The sequence below is a fragment of the Emiliania huxleyi genome, assembly GCF_000372725.1.
Source record: "Emiliania huxleyi CCMP1516 unplaced genomic scaffold EMIHUscaffold_248, whole genome shotgun sequence".
In the NCBI taxonomy this organism is placed as follows: domain Eukaryota; phylum Haptophyta; order Isochrysidales; family Noelaerhabdaceae; genus Emiliania; species Emiliania huxleyi.
The window spans coordinates 141,887-161,181 of NW_005200188.1; the positions used below are offsets into that span (position 1 = coordinate 141,887).

The 19,295-nt window shown below is 63.5% G+C and overlaps 9 protein-coding genes across 9 annotated transcripts in view; 3 read left to right on the top strand and 6 right to left on the bottom strand.

The window, feature by feature from the left end:
- EMIHUDRAFT_469103 (hypothetical protein) overlaps positions 1-1,974 on the top strand; it is a gene marked incomplete at its 5' end in the record, with an annotated part of 2,845 nt that extends 871 nt beyond the window's left edge. Inside the window, 6 exons of the mRNA XM_005778314.1 lie at positions 31-182; positions 236-281; positions 557-1,015; positions 1,127-1,501; positions 1,581-1,700; positions 1,768-1,974. Of these exons, the coding sequence (XP_005778371.1) occupies positions 31-182; positions 236-281; positions 557-1,015; positions 1,127-1,501; positions 1,581-1,700; positions 1,768-1,806 (1,191 nt within the window). The 3' untranslated portion in view covers positions 1,807-1,974. The remainder of the gene's footprint in view (positions 1-30; positions 183-235; positions 282-556; positions 1,016-1,126; positions 1,502-1,580; positions 1,701-1,767) is intronic.
- A 39-nt stretch (positions 1,975-2,013) lies between these two features.
- Positions 2,014-3,435, bottom strand: EMIHUDRAFT_443543 (hypothetical protein). The gene is given in 3 exon segments (XM_005778315.1): positions 2,014-2,034; positions 2,054-2,588; positions 2,654-3,435. 2 exon segments carry the CDS (start codon positions 3,356-3,358, stop codon positions 2,322-2,324), a joined length of 972 nt encoding a protein of 323 aa, XP_005778372.1. The 5' UTR covers positions 3,359-3,435; the 3' UTR covers positions 2,014-2,034; positions 2,054-2,321.
- Positions 3,436-8,040: 4,605 nt separating this feature from the next.
- On the bottom strand, positions 8,041-9,306 carry EMIHUDRAFT_443545 (hypothetical protein). Its single transcript, XM_005778316.1, has 5 exons — positions 8,976-9,306; positions 8,739-8,853; positions 8,569-8,673; positions 8,429-8,501; positions 8,041-8,315 (listed from the first exon to the last, which is right to left on the bottom strand). The coding sequence occupies exons 1-5, from the start codon at positions 9,253-9,255 to the stop codon at positions 8,169-8,171; spliced, it is 720 nt and encodes a 239-aa protein (XP_005778373.1). The 5' UTR covers positions 9,256-9,306; the 3' UTR covers positions 8,041-8,168.
- A 530-nt stretch (positions 9,307-9,836) lies between these two features.
- EMIHUDRAFT_115351 (hypothetical protein) lies at positions 9,837-10,739 on the top strand (the record flags this gene model as incomplete). Its single annotated transcript, XM_005778317.1, has 1 exon — positions 9,837-10,739. One exon carries the CDS (start codon positions 9,837-9,839, stop codon positions 10,737-10,739), a length of 903 nt encoding a protein of 300 aa, XP_005778374.1.
- A 134-nt stretch (positions 10,740-10,873) lies between these two features.
- EMIHUDRAFT_237364 (hypothetical protein) lies at positions 10,874-11,640 on the bottom strand (the record flags this gene model as incomplete). Its single annotated transcript, XM_005778318.1, has 2 exons — positions 10,874-11,433; positions 11,517-11,640. 2 exons carry the CDS (start codon positions 11,638-11,640, stop codon positions 10,874-10,876), a joined length of 684 nt encoding a protein of 227 aa, XP_005778375.1.
- A 920-nt stretch (positions 11,641-12,560) lies between these two features.
- Positions 12,561-13,613, bottom strand: EMIHUDRAFT_237365 (hypothetical protein; the record flags this gene model as incomplete). The annotated part of the gene is made up of 2 exons (XM_005778319.1): positions 12,561-13,113; positions 13,186-13,613. 2 exons carry the CDS (start codon positions 13,611-13,613, stop codon positions 12,561-12,563), a joined length of 981 nt encoding a protein of 326 aa, XP_005778376.1.
- Positions 13,614-14,989: 1,376 nt separating this feature from the next.
- EMIHUDRAFT_237367 (hypothetical protein) lies at positions 14,990-15,784 on the top strand (the record flags this gene model as incomplete). The annotated part of the gene is made up of 1 exon (XM_005778320.1): positions 14,990-15,784. One exon carries the CDS (start codon positions 14,990-14,992, stop codon positions 15,782-15,784), a length of 795 nt encoding a protein of 264 aa, XP_005778377.1.
- Positions 15,785-16,893: 1,109 nt separating this feature from the next.
- On the bottom strand, positions 16,894-17,669 carry EMIHUDRAFT_237368 (hypothetical protein; the record flags this gene model as incomplete). The annotated part of the gene is made up of 2 exons (XM_005778321.1): positions 16,894-17,025; positions 17,097-17,669. The coding sequence occupies 2 exons, from the start codon at positions 17,667-17,669 to the stop codon at positions 16,894-16,896; spliced, it is 705 nt and encodes a 234-aa protein (XP_005778378.1).
- A 1,325-nt stretch (positions 17,670-18,994) lies between these two features.
- EMIHUDRAFT_457477 (hypothetical protein) overlaps positions 18,995-19,295 on the bottom strand; it is a gene marked incomplete at its 5' end in the record, with an annotated part of 2,118 nt that continues 1,817 nt past the window's right edge. Inside the window, one exon of the mRNA XM_005778322.1 lies at positions 18,995-19,251. Coding sequence (XP_005778379.1) covers positions 19,180-19,251 — 72 coding nt within the window. The 3' untranslated portion in view covers positions 18,995-19,179. The remainder of the gene's footprint in view (positions 19,252-19,295) is intronic.

The following is a 19,295-nucleotide window of genomic DNA, read 5'->3' on the forward strand; positions in this document are numbered from 1 at the left end:
CCCTTGCCACCCCTTGCCCACGCACGGCAGGTGTGGTCGCTCGGCGTCTGCCTCTTTGGGCTGGTGGCGGGCTTCTTCCCCGTCGAACGAGCCAAGGCGGACGACCGCCGCTTCGAGGAGCTGACTCGCTCGCAGGTGGGGGAGAGGCGGTCGGCGTGCGATGTCATCTACGGGCTCTACGGGTCCGCCCCCGCCCCCCCCCCCTCCCCTCCCCTCCCTCCCCCCCCCGGGCGAGGGGCGGCGTGGAGCTCGCCTTCCCTCACACCCTCACACCGCGCACGGTGCGGACAGGCTCGCGAGCCCCCTCACTCCGCCGCTGGCCAAGCTCCTCGACGGGATGCTGCAGGCACCACCACACGCAAGAGACACGCGCACGGCACCACAACGAACCAACACACACACGCACACACACACACAATACACACACACACACACACACACACACACACACACACACACACACACACACACACACACACACACACGCACACGCACACACACGCACACACACACACACACACACGCGGCGGGTGTGGCGTGGGGTCCCCGGCTGCAGGTGGTGCCGGGGCGGCGCAGCTCGATGGAGCAGGTCGAGGGTAGCAGCTGGTGGGGGCACGGCAAGCCTCACGGGCCAGGTCAAGGGCAGCCTCCCGCTCTGCGCGGCATCGAGGAGCGATCCGAGGGGAACAGCAGCAAGGATAGCAGCGCCAAGGGGAGCCGGCAGGGCAGCAGGCTGGACAGCGGAGCCCGCCCCGCGCCGCTCCGCGTGTCGGGCTCCTCGCTCGACGGCGTCAACGAGGGAAGCGCGGGCGGAGGGGGCTGCTCCTCGCAGCCCGGCCGCAGCAGCGCGGCCGGGTCGAGAGTCTCCCATGGAGTCTCCCCGGCCATGGCCGCGCTCGCGCAGCGGGGGACGACCAACTCTCTCTCCTCGGAGGAGAGAGGCGAGATCAAGTCAGAGATCAAGTCAGAGATCAAGTCAGAGATCCAGTCGCTGTCGACGTCCGGACTCATGCAGGTGCGGCCGGCGTGTGGGGCGGGGGGGCGGGGAGGGGCGGCGGGGGTGGGCGGGTGGGTGGGTGGGTGGGTGGGGGGGCTTCTTGCCCAGACGCGCCCAACCCCGCAACAGGTGGAGACGGAGCGCCTCAAGCGCGAGATCCGTCACTCCTTGGCCGCCTCGAGCGCAGCTTCGGAAGCCCGCACCAGCGAGGCGCACTCGCCCAAAGAGTTGCACTCCTCACTCTCCTTGCAAGGAGGGCCGCCGCCGCCTGCCCGCGCCGCCAGCAAGACGCCGCAGCGACCGGCGGTGCGCGGGCTGCCCGGCACGTCCCGCGAGGGAGCTCGCCTCGCCGCAGCCGACTACGGCGACGTCGAGGGGCTCTGCTCGCCCTGCAGCGAGATCAGCGTCGTGCCTCCGTCCTCCGTCTCCGCGCTCTCAGTCGGGACGGTGTCGCCCGCACCGTCGCTGAGCGGCTTTTCGCCCCCGCACAGCCGAGAGGCGTCGGCGCGCGCCCGCCGAAAGCGCGGAGGTGTCCGTCCAGCGGGCGCTCCTGCGCGCACCCGCGGAGCTGCTTTGGATCTAGGCGAACCCGCTGGCGTCGGGCAGCATATCCAGGGACGCATCGCTCGGCCGCTCACAGCGGGCGCTGCGCCAGCCGCCGCCGGACCGGGCCATCCAGGGCCTTATCCAGTCGACGGCGAAGGTCCATCTGCGCCGTCGCTCTGGGGCACGGGCTTGAGCTTCTGCGTACCATTTTCCTCCGTGAATAGGCTTCCCTGTTCCGCACGCCGTCGAAATCGGCGAGGTGAGGCGCTTTCATGTGGCCTCATCATGTGTGTGTCTGTTATCGTGGTGGTTTGGTTCGCGATTTGGTGTGTTGCTGACTGTGAACCGAGTCCGAGAAACAAGTGTGCTCTGATGTGTGCGGCGCACAGATGAGTTTTTCAGTACGTGTCAGTAAAGTATAGCTACGTGTAGCGCTCCCTCCTCCTCACCCTCAATTTGGCAATGATATTCAAATTTCGGAATTATTTCGTTCACGCATTGAGACCCGGCCGCGTGCGGCGAGACGGCATCGCGCGCCACCCCGGACACGGACCCGGCCCACACCACCGCCGCTCTCCACACACGCACATACCGAACGCGCAGGACCACACGTGACATATACACATCGGAGACACGCAGAGATGAGAGAGAGAGCGAACACACAATGTTCTGACGTTGCACAGACACTTGGCACAGATGACAAAAGGGAGCCAACCCGGAGGAGAGCCGCGGGCCTCACGCCCCTTGTCTCCGCCCCAGCCACACCTCGCGCGCGCGATCAGACGGAGAGAGGTGCCGCATTCCTAAGAACCTTTGGCAGCATCGTCGCGTCGAATATCTTCCCCTCGCCCGCCGCCGGCTTTCTTCCCTCCTCGTTGTGGTACTTGTCCTTGATCAGCGACCAGAATGGCTCGACGGAGATGCGCAGGTTGCGGAGCAGGTCGTTGAGCTCCGCCCGCAAGCCGACGGGTGGAGGGCCGGGACCTAGCCACTCCCACTCGGAGGCGAGCGGGTTCGACGCATCCCGCTCGCGACCCTCGCACGCCTACTCGCAGCAGCGCGCTCTCACCGCTCCCGCCTCCTGAGGAGCCAAGGTCAGGGCGAGGATTCCTGGCCGAGCGCGTCAGGCTCGGAGCTGACTCTCTTCACGACCTCCACGAGGGCCGAAGGGCCGGTGAAAGCCTGGTCGACCACCGTCAGCTCCCCCTCACAGCTCGGCACCGCGCGGCCGTGGAGCAGGTCGTCGCGGTCGAGCGAGATGCGGTCGAGCGTGACGTTGCCTGCCATGGCGAGCGAGTAGTTGCCGCCTCCGAGGTAGTAGCCCGCCTCTGTTGCCCACCAGTTTGCCGTGATGTTGATCTGGAGCCCTTGCACGACAACTCGTACGTGGCTCGGCTTCGCGCTAAAGAGAGGGTCGAGGGGAAACCCCTTGTTCGACTGCCTGCACGTGCTAACCACCACCCTGCCGATCTTGATTCCGGCCACCGACGAGTTGGTTCTATAGGCAGTCACGAATGGGACGATGTGCTGCTGCTCGACGCCAGGGTTGGGCGGCGTCGGCAGCTCACGCCGGTCAAACATGGTCTGCAGCTCACCGTTCATTGAGTCCTGAAACCACTTGGGTAGGGCGCCCACACCGCCCTCTGAGCACGTGTAGGTCGAGGGTAGCGGCCGCAAAGAGGCGACGCTCTCGCCCGCTTGCTGCTGGGGTCGAGTCGTGGCTGTGTGCAGCAGCAGCAGCAGCAGCACGGCTGAGGCCATGGCACCGAACCAGGTGACGCGGCGGCGGCGCTCGTCTTGAGAGTAAGTCTGCATCGACGAACAGGAGGTGCTGGTGCTGCGCGGCGGCTGCGGGCAAGGTGCTGCTGCTGCGCGGCGTGGCTGCGAGCAAGGTGTGCTTGCCGGCTTGGAGACTGGCAGTGCAAAAAAAAGGGCTGAACAAACTCCCTCGCACAACACTGGGCTAGCGCGAGCCTGTCGTGTCCCTTGTCAGGAGCAGGAGAGCCCCACCTGTCCCCCTGATCGTCCTTCCAAAATCCTGCTCGTGCAGGTGGGGACCCTGTCCTCGTCCCATCCCTCGTTTGGCGTGTCTGTTTTCTTTCTTTCTTTCTTTACTGGGCTAGCGCACCACACACCTCTCCTTAAAATCCCTGTGTGGTGGCGGCGTGCCGTCCTCCCATCCCTCCCTTGGGTGGGGTGTTTTATTTCTTTTTTTATACTGGGCACAGGACTGGGCACGGGACTGGCGCGCACTGGCACTAACACAGGTGCGAAAAAAAAGAACATAGAGACTGAGAAGCGGAGTTTTAAAAACAAGAACCGAAAAGAACAAGGAAAAGAAATCGCGCGGGGGGGAGAATTAAATAAAAAAGAATTTTCGCGCCAACGACACGATTCACGAAAGAATTTTGGATAAAACTCCGTCGCACAACACTGAAAAAAGAATAACGTGCGCCGGCGGAGTTCGGACCGCGGCAAGCGGCGTGGCGTGGAGCGGTTGAGCATCCCTCCGGGGGGCCCTCTGCGCCGGGGAGGCGTTGTTGGAGGCTATACCCTGTCCCGTTATTGCGTACACCAACACCACAAAAGCTCTCTCTCTCCTGTCCTCACTCAGGGGGGTCACAACTACCGAGTCACTCGACTAGCTGCCACGTTGCCGACCGAGAGCGGATCTCCTCCTGCTGCCTCTCCAACCGCTTCTGCAGCGTCCTTCTTTGCCCGGTGCATGGGCTCGATCCGATTCCGCAGCGTGTCGTCCCCAGCGGCGGTGCTGCGCGGGAGGCGGCCGCGGGTACGCTGGGCTCTCGATCAGCGGCTTTCCCTCCAAGTGCTCTCCTCAGTTGCTCCGAAAGCACGGATTTGGCGGACGTTCTTGGCTTCAATTTTACGGATGTCGATGTCTTGGCCCCGGCACCAGCTGAAGGCTTGCCCCCGTCCACGGCCCAGATCACGCAGTTTGTGCACGGTATTCGGATTTTGCTATTTGCTCGTATATTGCAGATTTGTCAGTGGTTACCGCGTCTGCGACGCGGGCGCCTTGCGAGCAGAGCCCTTAGCCAGCCTTTATATCTTGCGCGGCAAAAAAAATCCAAGCCCCGCTAGAGGTGCGGGCGAGAGGGCGGCCCGAGCCCGAAAGGGCCCGCCCTCGGTCTTGCTCTACATGGTAACGGATAAGAAGAGAAACACCCCGACATATGGACCGGGACACGGGGGGGGGGGGCACACACGCTGTGGTTCAGACGGTATCTACTCAGCTGCTCCGCTTATTATACTTGCCTGTGAAGCCTGAACAGCGTCAAGAGTTTGAATAGCGTTCTGCGAGCGCCTCCCCTTTTGTCGTCCACCACACGCAGCAGATCTCCATGGCGGCGGTGGCGGGCGACGCCGACAACATCAACAAGCAGGCGCGCAAGATGCGTACCAACTGGGTCAACTCCCCTGAGCGTGCAACTGGGTCAACGACGTCAAGAACAAGCAAGCGGCAAACGGCCTCTTGCCCTCGGCCCCAGTGGAGGGTGCCCGCGCCGCCTCTAGAGCTCTGTGGACGGGCCCCTCCACCCTTCACGTACGGATCATGTAGTCCCCACACTCGCTGTCGTGGGATCGCTTGTCATGTGAGAGAGTGCGTTGTGTTCTTGTTTTGTATCCGCTTTCTCTTTTGAACGATATCGGTGTCGAAACACCGCTCTGACAGCGCTCAACAGCTGAGCTACGCTCTATCCACACTCTAGTATCACGCTCGCCTCGTTGCATTCGCAAAGGGCACCTGCTTTCCAACCCCTCCTCACCTGCAACGCACTCGCCGAACGTGAAGGCGGGGCGCGGTCGATCGCACCGAGCACTATGGGAGGAGGTGGGCACCTCGAGCGGCACGCAGGTGCCGATCGCCGCTGGCTGCCGCATGCAGCGATCTCCGGTCGCGACGATCTGTGCGTGCGGCCTCGAGAGATCGCGACCCCCCGACACCGCCCCCATCTGGATCGTGTCGAGTCCAAGGGCGTACGCCTGCGCCCGAGGTGACCGGTGTGGAAGGAGCCGGATCGAGTCTGGGGCGCCATTCGGCGCGCCTGCAGCGGGTAGGCCTCCTTGGTTGGCGACAAGCCATGCACGACGCTGAGGTTGGACCTGCTAAGGTTGGAGGCGAGCCAATACGCCGTAAAGCTGGCAGGCTCCGACGAGCGCACAAAGTCGTGCTCGCTCCGGCCACGCCAACTCCGGCCCACGTTGATCCACAGGCCGCTGCCGCGGGCCGGGAAAAACCAGCAGCCATTCCCATTCGCCCCTTCACTCCCGGTGAACCCCGGCATGTCGGGCTGTCGCTGCCGCATCACCTCGACCCAAGAGTGGTCCTCGGCCGAGGCGCTGAAGCGTGGCTCGTACAAGACGGTCCCGTGGGTGCCGCCAGCGCCGTCGGGCACCACAAAGGCGTGAGCGGGACGCATGGTCGGAGCCAGTTCCCGATCGATCGCGTCGTGAGACCGCCAGCGCGAGCACAGGGAGGCCGCGCACGGCGGAGAGGAGCGCACCGGAGCGAAGCCGCGGCTCTTGAGGCCGATGTGGTACATCGCTAGTGGCGGGACCGTCTCCATGCTAAACGGCCTCGTGCTGCAGGCCGCCATCGGCCATTCCACCTGCACACGTGGTCGGCTGTGATGGGCGCCGTGGGTGCTGGGACTGGATCTTGTCTGCATCTAGGCAACCACATCTGAACGCCACCCACCACCAGCATGGTAGAAAAAGTTGAAGCCGGTCATCTCAAAGGGCAGAACCGGAGGTGATCTGTAGACGGCAGAAAGGTATCCATACCACGGGCTTGAGGAGGAGTTGACCGAGCGAGGTACAAAGTCACGGAAGAATGCGCGTGCAGCATCGATGGTGCACGTGTGAAAGCAGTGGCACCTACGGGCTACCACCACAGAGCTTGAACGCGAGACCATGGCTAACCGCGCGTTTCGAAAGTTGCGCGCTTCACGCCTGCAGGAGCCGAGGCCTTTGCTCGAACGACCCTGTTCGTGTGGCGCCTCCCTCAGTTCGGTTCACGTACTCCAAATCTCATTACGGCAAGAGCTTCTCCTTCGCCGAAGTGGACGGTGCGACTGCGTGCCCAATTGTGAGTTGCACCCCGGCCACGAATTGGAGACGTGCAACATGCGTTCGGAGGGCGCTCGTGCACTGGAACTCCTCACGAGACGGATCAACCAGGCGTGGGGGGTGGGTACGCCCTCCAATACCCCTTCCGAGAACGGGCTCTTGGTGCATGTGCTGGACGGCAACGGCATCACTCTGAACGGCTTTCAGGGTATGTACGGCTTGTGCACAGCATGTGGGCAGCACCACAAACATAGACCTTGATTCACTCGTAGGTTGGAATCAGCGCGGGACGCCGCCAGGCTCGATTCTGTGGAGTCTGCTGGGTCAATATAAGGAGCGAGGCGCCGATACATCTCGTCTTGACCCCAGCGTGGTGCACACCCCTGCGATGGGTCACAACCTTCGCGGCTAGCTCTGAGCCCTCGCGCTTTCACAGGGATACGTCGACCGCGTCTCGTGTTCCTTCATCTCCCGACGCCTGCCACGAATGCGCGCAGCGCTAGGAACCACTATTCAACATTTCCACCCTCTTGTGAAGTTGGCTGTGTGTGTAGGTACGAGCCGCTCAACGTGGTGGCACTGCGGCGCGCTGGGTTTCGCACCCTTCCGTTTGTGCTTCTCAACGCGTCTTCCCCGGCCGTGTTTCGCCGCATTGGCTGCTGCCTGCCAATCGACATTGGGAGCTTGCGATACGGGTGCCCAGATCACTCGGCGGAATGCGTGCCGGGCTGCCAGCAGGTCTCACACAACCAGCTGATGTGGGTCGGCGGGGTACACCCCCCCGAGGACTTGCGCGGCTGCCTCAACCAGTCCAAGCCGTGGCTCTGCCATCCGGACAACGTTTGGTGCAGGAGGGGCTTCAATGAGATCATTCTCGACCGTTCGCGGCGGGGCGCCTGGCCACTCCACCAGATGGTCATCGCAGTAGGCATCGCCAAAAACGCATCTTCCCAAGAGTTACGGCTTGCCCGGGAGGTACACAGCGCTGTTCTGTCGAGTCAGCTTCGAGTGCCTTTGCTCAGCTATGACCGTCACGCCCACGCCGACTCGTTTGCAGTACTCGACCCGCCGTGGAATGTGCGAGCGCAAGACCAATAGAGAGTGTGAATAGACGAAGCCAAAGAAAACGAAATCCGATCCTCCATATCGCCGGCCCGGATATCCACATCCCTTCTCGGCCGCCATGTCCATCGTCGTCGCGGGGGGCGTCGTCCAGCGTCCACGAGGGACCAGGGCCGTTTTCACAGGGCCCCAACACAGCGCACACACAGCGCACACACAGCCACTCTACAGCGCACAGGCGAGAGGCGTCAGGCGCCGGCTCAACGAGCGTCCTCGAGCAGTCTGTGGGAGAGCGCTTCAGCGTCTCCGTCAGACTCACGCACGCGGATCTGGTGTTTTCACGTAAACTTAGAGTCCTTTCACGAGAGAGCCGAATGTCTGAAACGAGTCACACATCAAGCTACCACCCCCCAAAGAGAGAAAGAAGGTTCGGAGAAGGCTCCTGCGTATTGGCACGGTGGCGACAGCACCATCATCTCCAGCCAAAGCTAGGGATGGAAGGGATGGGCAAGGGGAGGGAGAACGTGTAGCCACCCAGCAGTTGCGTGTGTACACGCATGCACGTCAGCTTTGTGCCGTTTGGCAGCAGCTGCTGCGTGTCGACCCAGAGCTCGTCGATCTGCAGCGCAAGGCGACGGGAGGGGCGGTGAGGCGGCGGGAAAGGGTCTGGCGGAGTGGGTGGGAAGAGGCGGTGCGAGAAGAGGCGGTGACGGAGGCTTCAAGGGGAGGGACGCCTGCAGGAGGCGAAGCTGGTCGAGGGGCAGCACCGGCGGCAGCCGGATAGTCACGTTCGACTCGATGATGCCTTTGGCGGGCGGGGCGGCGGAGGGGTGGGGCGAAGGGGAAGGCAGAGACTCGCCTCCTCTCTCGACAGCGCGGCGCCTGGCTGCACGGGGCACGGGGAGCCCGGGAAGTCAACACCACCCAAGCCTAGAGGGATGTCGATGAAGCGAGGCTCGCAGGCGTCGCCAGAGAGCCTACAGAGCGGCCGCCACGGTCGGAAGAGCGGCCGCGACCGCCGCCCGCGCCGTGTGCCGGGCGCCAGAAAGGGAAGCCCGTGGCGGTGGCGGCGAAGGTGGACCCAAGCGGTTTGACGGCGGACTGGTTGACAGTGAGCGTGAGCGTGAGGTTCTCGCCGAGCGGTAGCGTCTGCACGCCTACGGAGGGAGGGAAGAGAGGTCGAAAGCCGTCAATGACGTGTGAAGAGGCCCTGACTGTCCGTGAATGTTGCGACAGGCACCCGGGATCGTGTCTTTGTGAAGAGAGTGCTGCCGTTCACCCTGGATGCTCTCGACCAGCTTTCCGCTGTTGGTGTACCGCACAGCCAGGCCGATGAGGCGAGCCTCGTAATCGCTCTCCTCGTCCTCCTCCGAGCAGTCTTCCCAGTCCAGGGTGAGTCGCACACCAGTGTCCTCAGCAGAGCGGGACGCGTCTTCCTCGCTCGCAACCGCCGCACGATATCCCCGCACCAGTGAAAAGGCAAAGCCGCTCGCCAGCAGCGCGGCCGCTGCGAGCATGGCTCCGCGGATGCGTCGCACCCCACCAGGTGAGGTTTGCATCCGACTCCCGTCTAGCGGTGTCGGCGGCGCGATGCGGAAAGGATACCAAAACAAAGGTGTCGGCGGCCCGCCCCGATGCGCCGGAAAGGATAGCCAAAAAAAGAATTTTTAGGTCCTACGCAAATCCCGCGTTGCGCTAGGCTCAGAGCGAGTTCGCGCTGCGCTTGGCTCAGACGGCGTGCGCGGGCCGCCGGGGTGAGGACCTCACCTCCTTCGGGCTCGGCAGCTTGTCGGGCCGTGGCGTCTACCTCAGCTCCTCACTGGGGCGGGGTGGGAAGACCCGGTTTTTCTTCACCCTTTTACTTCCCACCGCCGTTTCGCGAACGACGATACTCCGGACATCGCGTGTCGGTACAATGGGTGCCGGCGCGAGCGGCGCCGCTGGGAGCAAGCAGGCCAGCATCCCGAGCGCCCAGGAAATCTTCGATGCGATCGACGAGGACAAGAGCGGTCAGCTCACCGTCGCTGAACTCTCCGCTGCAGCTAAGACGCATGCCGACAAGACGCGCATCAAGTGGACCGCCGACAGGATCGAGAGAGAGAAACACTGTAGAAGTGGGATCCAACACACACGCACGGCAATGGTCTGTAGACCCCTGCTCAGGCGCGCGCAATCGTCTGTGCTCAGGATCGAATCACTGTTTGCAAAGCTGGACGCTGACGGCGACGGCCTCCTCGACCCGACTGAGTTTGGAAGTGGCATGGCGGAAATATTTGGCCCTCCTGAGCGAGTCAATCGGCGTGGTAATCGGCGCGGAGCGCGGCAGCAGCAGGCCGCAATGCTCGAAGAGGCCAAGAGGGCCTCTGCTGCCGCTGCAGCCTCGCTGGAGGCGGTGGGAATGACCGGCCCGGCCAAGGAGCCGGCAGGCGAGGCTTCAGAGAACACCCGCCGAGACGAGATCAATGCAAAAGTTCTCGCCGACTTGGAGTCCGAGCGGGAGGCTGCGGCGCAGGCGACGGCAATCGAGGAGGCAAAGAGCGATGCAATGAAGCAGATCGAGGTGCGGCGCCTGAGGCGCAAGGAGGCTGCGGCGGCGGCGGCGCAAGAGGCAGCGGAGGAGGCGGCGGCGGCGGAGGCGGCGGCGGCAGCGGCGGAGGCAGCGGAAGCCGAGGAAGCCGCGGCGGCAAAGAAGGAGGCCAGAATCGAGGCTATTGAAGCCAAAAAGGCGTCGAAGCAGAAGGAAGTGCAAGAGCAGAGGCAGGTGGCGGCAGACAAGAAGGCAATGGCTGAGATTGAAAAGGCGGCAAAGAAGCAGGCGCTCAAGGAGCTGCGAACGGGCGAGGCAGCGCAGCAGATCTCGGAGGCGAGGAAGGCGAGGGAGGAGGCGGAGAAGCAACTCGCCGATATGGAGGAGCGTGAGGAGGACGAGAAGCAGCAGCGCGAATTCGACGAGGCAATGCGAAAGGCTCAGCGGCAAAGCAGGGCCATCGAGTCGAAGCTGGGCATGGTGGCCGCGGAGCAGACTCTTGTGGCTGCTGAGTGATGCTGAGGCGCCGCTTGGTTCGAGATTTCAATTAAATCGCAGTAAACGAACGGGATTTTAATATTGCAGAACCCCCTCTCACAACACACACACCCCCGCCCTCCTCCACAGATTGTCTGCGGCCGCCCAAGATATCAAGGTGTGTCGAGAGTCTTGTAGCCCCCCGCTCCTCTCGACTGATTGGCGCCACCCTCTTCTCTAGACTCCTTCCTCCCGGAAGCTCCGTGCGTGGGCAGTGCGGTGGGAGCAGGCAGCAAGTGAGGCGAGAACACGCTGCTGAAGTCGCCGCTGGCAACCATGGATGACAGAGCGGACGCGCCACCAAGGCAGGCGCCGTCCAGAAATATGAGCGGGAAAGTCTTTTGGCCCGCGATGTCCCATAGCTCGTTGCGGAGCGCGTGCATCTGGGTGTCAGCCGCGTTAATGCGGGTGTAGCGGACTTGCCGCGCGTCTAGCAGCATGCGCACGCGTGTCCAGTCATCCTTATGGATCAGATTCTGCGTGGCTGCCCGCGTCTCCGGCGCGCGTAGCCAGCAGCCAGGGGTTTCCCGATGCCATGCCTCAAACTCGTCGCGCTTCAACGGCGCGAGTCCGGCTTCTGTCCGTTGCAGATTGCATCGATGCCAATGGATCTTGAGATCGTTTTCGGTGCTTGCCGCCACTCGTTCAGATGGTTCATAGTACATGACGAGGACTAAGGGTGGCAGAGGTCATGCGACAGGGAGGGATGGGTCTCTATGTGGCAGAGAGAGGCGATGGCGGTGAGGAGGTCCTCACCTTGTCCGAGGAACGGCGCGAGGAGCTCTGCGCGCTCCTGATGCGCTGCCGGCTGGGTCGATGCACGTCGGATGGTGACGGAGCGGGTGTACGTCCTTCCTGCACGTCGTTGTTCGCCGGACATGCTTTGCCCGAGTGCGAACGTGCAGAAGTCAGCGCGGGTCGCCGAGCATGCGCGAGCGGTGGAGTGCGAACGACCAACGTTGACAACGTCCGTTACGTCACGCACAGAGACTGCATTCGATCCCTGATGTGTGTGTGTGTGTGTGTGTGTGTGTGTGTGTGTGTGTGTGTGTGTGTGTGTGTGTGTGTGTGTGTGTGTGTGTGTGTGTGTGTGTGTGTGTGTGTGTGTGTGTGTGTGTGTGTGTGTGTGTGTGTGTGTGTGTGTGTGTGTGTGTGTGTGTGTGTGTGTGTGTGTGTGTGTGTGTGTGTGTGTGTGTGTGTGTGTGTTGAGGGCCGTGCTGACTGCTGTCTGTCTGCGTGCTTTCACCTCTTTTTACGATTTCCTTTCACTTTCCCGCCCGGCGCTACAGCGGTGCGGAGTCAGTGCGGTGTTAAACTCACTTTATGCCTAGCCGCGTCCCGCATATGTCGAGTGTGGGCCTCGACACCGGTCCATTACGCATTGGGTTGAAGCTGTTGGTCGCGGCCAACCAGAGCGCAGAAGTGACAGGTGTCAGGTTGAGCGGGAGGAATTTGATTGAGGACAATTGAGCCTGTGGGGGCTGAATTAAATGTGTGGCTGTGGGAACTGGCTCTGGCAACTGCAACACTGGGCGACTGGGGAAAGGGGAAGCACGTGCGACGTCTAAGCTGTCAGCATGCGATCCCCGACCCACCTCGGCCTCGCTCGCCGACCGGCGACCCCGGACCCGCGTCCCGCGAGCGCCGAACTCAGGGTGTCACCTCAGCCGCTCAGGACTCAGCCCTCACCGCTCACGCGATGCGGTGACGGCGACGCCGATGCTAGATCCCAAAACATGAAATGAAAAAAACGAAATATCATGTGTTGTGATTTATATCTGCGACTTCGTGAATATTCAGTCATCCTCGCGCCTCCGCTTGTTCCGCTGCGGCCTGCGCGCGCAGCAGCCGGTTCAGCTCCTCGAGCGCGTCCGCCTCGTCCTCGGAGAGGCCGATCGGCCGCTCCGCGCCGTAGTCCAGCGCCTCCTCGGCGAGGCCTCTCAGCCGCTCCGTCTCGCGCAGCTCGATAATCTCGATCGCGTCCACCTCGCTCAGCCCGATCGGGATCTCGGCGCAGCCGGCCGTCTGCGCCCACCCCTCCTCGGCCAAGGACGCGAGCCGCACTGAGGAGCGGAGCGCCTCGAGCTGCGCCGCCTCCTGCTCGCTCAGGCCGATGGCAACTTCAGACGACATCGCCTCGGACGCAATGGCGGAGAGCGCCTCGCTACGATCCAGCTCCGCCTCAAGCTCCCGCCTCCGCTCTGCTCGCTGCAGCCACCTCGCCGCGATGACGTCCGCCGCCATATTCCGCCAACGCGCCTTGGCGCGGGCCGCTGCCGCCTCGTCCGGCCGCGGGAGGCAGGGCGGGCGGAGGCACAGCAGCAGCTGCCGCACATCGATGCCGAAGAGCTCGCTGCACGAGTCTGCGATTCCCGGGCCGCCGTCGCCGCCGCCGTCGTCGCTGCTGGCGCCCCACAGGCCAAACGTTAGGCAGTTCGCCAGTGACGACACGCCAAAGGTAGCTTCGACCCCGGTGTGCGCCTCGGCCCCCTCCCCGCCAGATTGTTTGCGCCGCCGCTCGTACATCCCCGAGCGCCCTCCGCGCTCGCGCCTCGCCTGCGCTGCTGCGGCGCGTGAGGCCGCGCGCGCCCTGGCGTCATCGTAGCGGGCGCGGTCCTCGGGGGTGCCAATCTTCGCGTACGCCTCGCGGACCGCCTCGAGGCGCTCCTTCATCAAATCGCGCTGCTCGTCCGTGATCTTCTTGTCGACGAGCCTGTCCGGATGCATCGTCTTCTCCAGAGCGTGGCGTGACCGCGTGATGTCGCGCTGCGTCGCGTCGGGCCGCAGGCCGAGAACGGCGTACGGATCATCGCCGAGGGAGCCTGAGCGCCGGCGTAGCTGCCTGGGTCCCATGGCGGACACAAGGGTGTGTCTCCCCGTCGACCGAGCCTTCACTTGCCCGCCCTGTCGAGGCGCCGCAGGGTTTTTCTTTTGAGCTAGACTCGTTGAGGAACAAGCGAAGGCACACACGACATGACGCCAAACACACGATTGCACGCACCGCACCGCACCTCGCACCCGCGCCCGCGCCCGCCGCCCCCCCCGACCCCCGCCCCGCCTAGGTGGGAAAGAGATGAGGAGATGGGACAGCGAAGGAGGAGCCACGAACACGTATGGGAGGTTTCGTTGATGCGTCACGCTGCCCGGCGTCTCTCACTTTCCGGGACAGCCCCGCCCTTGTGAGGCAGGAAAGTGACGACTACCCCGTACGCCCTGTTGCTTCTACCCCCTCGCCGACCGCCCATCCCCCCTCCCCTCCCCCACCCCGACGAGCCGATGACCGTCGCCTCTGCCCTGGCAGCCGCGCGCCCCCGAGCCCCCCCCCCCCCACCCACCCACCCACCCACACACACACACACCGCCGCCGCGCGAGCGCCGCGCGGCGGCACACCCAGCTCAAAAGAAAAAGAAAAAAGGGAATGAGGAGACCAGCGAGGGAGACTCCCCGCCTATGCAAGCCCCAGAGAGGGGCCGCCATCGCCGAAGCTGTGCCAAAGCATAACTCCAAAACCCGCAGCGGCCCACGCACGACTCACTGAGCTCTGAGATCAGAAGTTAAAAACGGGAAGCAAATTGCGTGAAGGTGGGAGGGTCGGGAGAGGGGGGATCTTGCGATTGAGCACTGAAGCCATCGCTCAGGAGGCAGGTTGATGTTATTGAATTTAACTTGAGGGCAACAAAAAATATTTGGCGATCGATACCGAAGCTCGCGCGGCAGCGCGCGAGGCGAAAATTCCAGCGGCGAGCTGTTCGGCGTGGCCTCTCGGGGCCATAACACCGTGGACCACCAGGGACGGCTCTCTCCATAGCAGTCCATGACATGTTTGATGTTATGGCTATTATGGCTGTTATGGGGCCGCTGCTGCCCAGAGAGCCATAACACCATAACAATAACTGTGACTGGGGCCAAACTAAGCACCGACCGGTAAGTCGACGCAAGTGGTCCGGCGGGCCGCTCGTAGTGCTCCGTTAGAGGCGGGCCTGGCTCTCCGCTACGCCCACTAAGTTACGATAGAGAGACAGAGAGAGTTGTTTGCTAAGTTGTATATAGTGCGCGCACGCGAGTAGTGATTGGCCGCCAGCGAGCGGGCTAGTGAGTGAGTGCCCCTCCCGCCACTTCGCACATTAAGTTAGTGCGCGGGTGGGCTGAGCAAGCCTGGATAAAGAAAAACATTCGCGTGTGCTGTACATTTTTGTTTAAATTCTTCTGCCAGCTTCGACGAGTGGGAATGCATCGCCGACAATTCCTCTTGCTCCTGTCGACCCTGGGTGCGCAGTCCGCGGTGGTGCTGCCCGGCGTGGCCAGCTACTCAGCCGCGCTGCTTCAGCATCCGCTCGAGACGAACGTCCTCACCGCCGTCGCCATTTCGGCGGCTGGTGACGCCATCGTGCAGCGGAGCGAGTGGGAGCGGTCTGGCAAGCCGTACGACACCCCACGAGCGATAAGTTTCGTGTTGTTTGGAGCGTTCTACCAGGGCGCCTTCAACACGCGCGCCTTCCCGTGGATCCAGGAGCACTGCCAGGGCGATGCCCTGCAGGATCTGGCAAGCAGCCTCGCTCCCGACGCCGCAGCCCTCGCGGACCCGTCACTCTACAGGGCGGTCGAGTGCACGGCGTTCAACCAGCTGCTCGTCGTGCCGCTCGTGTACTATCCCATCTTCTTTGCCGTCACCGGGTGCGTGCAGGGCCTCACTGCAGAGGAGTCGGTCGAGCGCGCCCGCGGCAGCTTTGTCGGCCTGCAGCTGCGCAACTGGAAGTTCTGGTGGCCGGTGCAGCTGTGCCAGTTCGGGTTGCTGCCTCCCGAGTGGCAAGTGCCCTACGCGTGCGCGATGGGCCTCGTGTGGAACGTGATCCTAAGCGCCGCGGCCGGGTCGGCTCGTGAGCCCGACGACTCCGAGGAGCCCGGGGGGCCGGCTGTCGGGGTGGTGGTCCCCACGCGGCAGCGCGGGGCGGCTCAGGTGCGCGCCGGCAAGATTTTGGAGGGCGGCGGCGTCGGGCTGCGGCAACGCGAGAGGCGGACATAGTCCGTCGCATCGGTCGTGGTCGTTTCGCATCCATACGTGATAGTCAATACGAGAGACCGAGTGGCGGTGGCAGACGGTGTACGTATTCGTACAGGGATACGGCTCCATGTACTCGCATAGGTGTGTGCGTGAGAACTGTTAATATTGCGCCTACCCCTCTCTTGGACCTCTCATCAATTATCGTGCGCTCGAAGCACTTGGAGTGCGGTTGGCGATGCCGATGGCCGGCCGGGCACCTGTGCAGCGCCCGCCGCGGCCGGGCGCCCGCGCCTGTGAGGCTGTGGCTGAGCGGGCCACAGGAGGAGCAGGAGGCCAGGACGCAGGAGGGGGCGCCCGTGCCGGTGCCGCCCGCTGGACGCCCAGCGGCGGTGCCGGTTGCCACAGACAGAGACGGTCGAGCCCAGGGAAGGCTCCACGGCGGTCGTGAGGCGGGAGGACGCATCACCATCGGCGCAGCGATGCGGAGGATGGGAGATGCGACGGTGTATCAGTCACCTTATGCCACCGTCGCATATCCGATATCGGCGGTGGAATATGGCGGGCGAGCCGGAGGACCTCGATTACGGCCAAGAGGCCCTCGCCTTCTTCAAGGCCAACCCCTGAGCTTTTCGGTCTCCGAGATCATATGACGCGGCCCCGGCCCGCGGCCGGCGCACACACCAGACGCGCACAGGCCCAGCGCGATACCCCGGAATGCCACATGCAGAGAGAGACACGGGCACGTCGCTTCGGTGAAGGGGGTGAAGCGATCGCGGTTGCGCATGTCGCATGTGCGGGGGGGGGGGGGGGGGTGTGCATTGCCCATTTCTGCATTCTGGGCTTGGGCGTTGTACTTGGGGGCTCCGCCGCCGCGGGGCCCCCCCACTTTTTGGGACAGGGAAAAATACAAAACAGTGGCTTACTCTCCGGAACTCAACGACCCGGATGACTCCGACCACGACTCCTCGTCCCGCAGCTCTGCGTAGCGCCCATCGTCGAGATCGCAGACGGACCACGGGGGTCTGCTGTGTTCCACTTGGCTATGGCCCGCCCGCGTGGCAGCCGCCCCGGCGCCCCCGCCCGTGCGGCGCCGCTCCTCCCACGACCGCCACGCGTCGTCACGGCTCATGTCACGGCTCGGTGCGCTGCCGCCCTCCCGCAAGGATGCCAGGGAGGCGGCCCGAGGTCTCCTCCCCGCGTCCATATCGCTGACCCGTCGGGGTGCAGGGCGGCCTTCCTGAAAGGAAGCGGTTCGCCTCGCCCTCGCGAGTCCGTGACGCGACACGCGCGCGGAGGCGGGCTCGTGTGGAGGCGCGCCGCGCGCAGCTGCCACGGTGTCGTAAAAAAAGGCGCCCGACACGAGCGGCAGGGAGCGGAGCGGGAAGCTGGCCTCGACCGCCGTGATGCGGCGCACCATCGCCAAGTCAATCAGCCCGACGAGGGCGGTGATGAGGAGGGAGCAGTAAAGGTGCGGCGACGCCTCCAGGTAGGCGTAGGCAACGGTGGTGAGGAGGAATAGGTGAATCGAGACGCGAAGCAGTGTCGCCACGAGCTCGTGCTCCACGAGGATGCCATCAACAGCGATGTTCATTGAGCCGTCCGGTCCGCGCAGCGCATATCCGGGGCCGAGCATCACGACTGCGGTCGTGCCGAAGCAGACCTCGAGAGCGACGCACATCGTCAGGATGTTGGTCGCCACGTAGAGGCCCTTTTGCAGCTCGCCGGCGGTCCTGAAGTAGGCTTGGTCGGTGTAGAGCAGGCCGAAATAGCCGAGCCCTGCGATGATCGAGCCGATGGTCCCCAGCGCGCGCAGATTCTGGACGTAGAGGTCGAGCTCCCGCTCGCGGATCCCGATGAGCCGCACCTTGGTGTTGTTGCCGAGCGACTCCTTTTGCGCGAATAGCATGCAAAAGGGCGAGCGATTCTCCGGCGCGCAAGTCGGCCCCCGCCACCGGCGGGGTCAAGAGGAGCAGATACCGCTACGTTCTGCGGGCAGGCTGTCCCTAGACGCCGCGAGCGTCGCAAGAGAATTGTGAGTTCCGGCGCAAGGGTGGACTAGCCAGCCCAGCGTGTGTGTGTGTGTGTGTGTGTGTGTGTGTGTGTGTGTGTGTGTGTGTGTGTGTGTGTGTGTGTGTGTGTGTGTGTGTGTGTGTGTGTGTGTGTGTGTGTGCGTGTGTGCACCTGCCCAGTCAGCAGCGTGAAGGCGGGCCCCTGGTCGCTAGCCAGCCAAGCGGCTGTTCTTCACCTTCCTAAATAATTAAGCCCAAGTCACGTATAGGCCACACCCGTTCCCTCTCCCCGATCGTCCTCCCAAGACCCTTGGCCTTGCTTGCTCCGCAGCACCGCGCGGATTTCCCGAGATTTTCTTTCAAGAAGGCAGCTCTTGGTCATGGAAGACCGACGCGAGCCGTCGGGGCTGCCCACTTCTTTATCTCAGCGGGCTTCTGACTAGATGCGCGCAGTCCTAGAGAATTTCTAGCAACACCAAACAAATCTAACACACACTCAGGGCACCACAGCCGATGGATGGAGAGAGGTAGAACAGACATGCAGCTTGCAGGGCGAGCGGACGACTCGAGGGAAGGCACTTTGCGGAGAGCAGCAGGAGGCATTACGACGAGAGCAGGAAGGAGCAGCAGGGACCCCTGTGCCTGAGGGACAACGTGGACGACGGCTTGACCTAGGGCTTGACGGCAGTGCTACCGCTTAGCGCTTTAGTCCCCCGGTCGTTAGGTGGACGGCCCCGGCTACAATAGTGTTCGCCGGACCACAACCCGCACAAAAAACCGCATGGGCGGGGACCAGCTCCTTTACCCAAGGAGTTGTGGTTTTGATTTAGTGTATCTCGTGCGTGTGTGATACCCGTCTGTGTGTCGTGTGTCTGCCCGCGGCGTGGGCGGTGGCGGGTGGGGCCGGGGCGGGCGTCCGCGCGCGCCCACAGGTGCGCAGCCCGACCGCGCACTTCGCACGGCCCCGGGCGGGGGGCTCAGAGTATCCTCTCTAACGCCCGTCTAAAAGTGAAGGCGCTGTGTGCGAATTACCGAATCAGAGAGGCAGAGCGCGATCGCGAGAAAAATACCACTCGCTTGCTTTTTTTTCGCTCCAGTCCTGCGGATCTTCTAGTAGACCGGAGGGCTACGAAGCCTTTCACACTCCAAGGGGCTGGAAAAATACAAGAAACTGCTCCGACCTCCGTGCCTTGCCTCTGTGCAAACTGTGGTGCGATTATCTGGCCACGAAGCGCATGGTTGTATCTCAATGGGGCACAATACACATGCAGCGCTGGCCCACGCGCCCTGTAGTGTGTAGACCCTGCAAGGCCCTGCTCCCACTGCATCCAGCTCGCGTCTTGTGTGGCGCGCGCGATTCAGTTCTCACAGAGGTGTGCGCTCGCAGATGGCCAGCCCCGCCACTCATCAGACATTCTCGCTAGCCCACAGATCGAGAGACTGGTACGGCGGCGCACTGGCGAGGGGCGTGCGCTGGTCCTCGGCTCCAGCGGCGCTGGGATGCGCAGCCTTGGAGGAGGCCG

Coding starts and splice junctions, on each gene's coding strand:
- EMIHUDRAFT_443543 (XM_005778315.1), bottom strand. CDS start 3,358: ATGCAGACTTACTCTCAAGACGAGCGCCGCCGCCGCGTCACCTGGTTC. Junction 2,589..2,653: donor AGCCTGACGCGCTCGGCCAG/GAATCCTCGCCC, acceptor TGCTGCGAGTAG/GCGTGCGAGGGTCGCGAGCG.
- EMIHUDRAFT_443545 (XM_005778316.1), bottom strand. CDS start 9,255: ATGCAAACCTCACCTGGTGGGGTGCGACGCATCCGCGGAGCCATGCTC. Junction 8,674..8,738: donor GCCACGGGCTTCCCTTTCTG/GCGCCCGGCACA, acceptor GCCGCTCTGTAG/GCTCTCTGGCGACGCCTGCG. Junction 8,316..8,428: donor CAGCTTCGCCTCCTGCAGGC/GTCCCTCCCCTT, acceptor CTTGCGCTGCAG/ATCGACGAGCTCTGGGTCGA.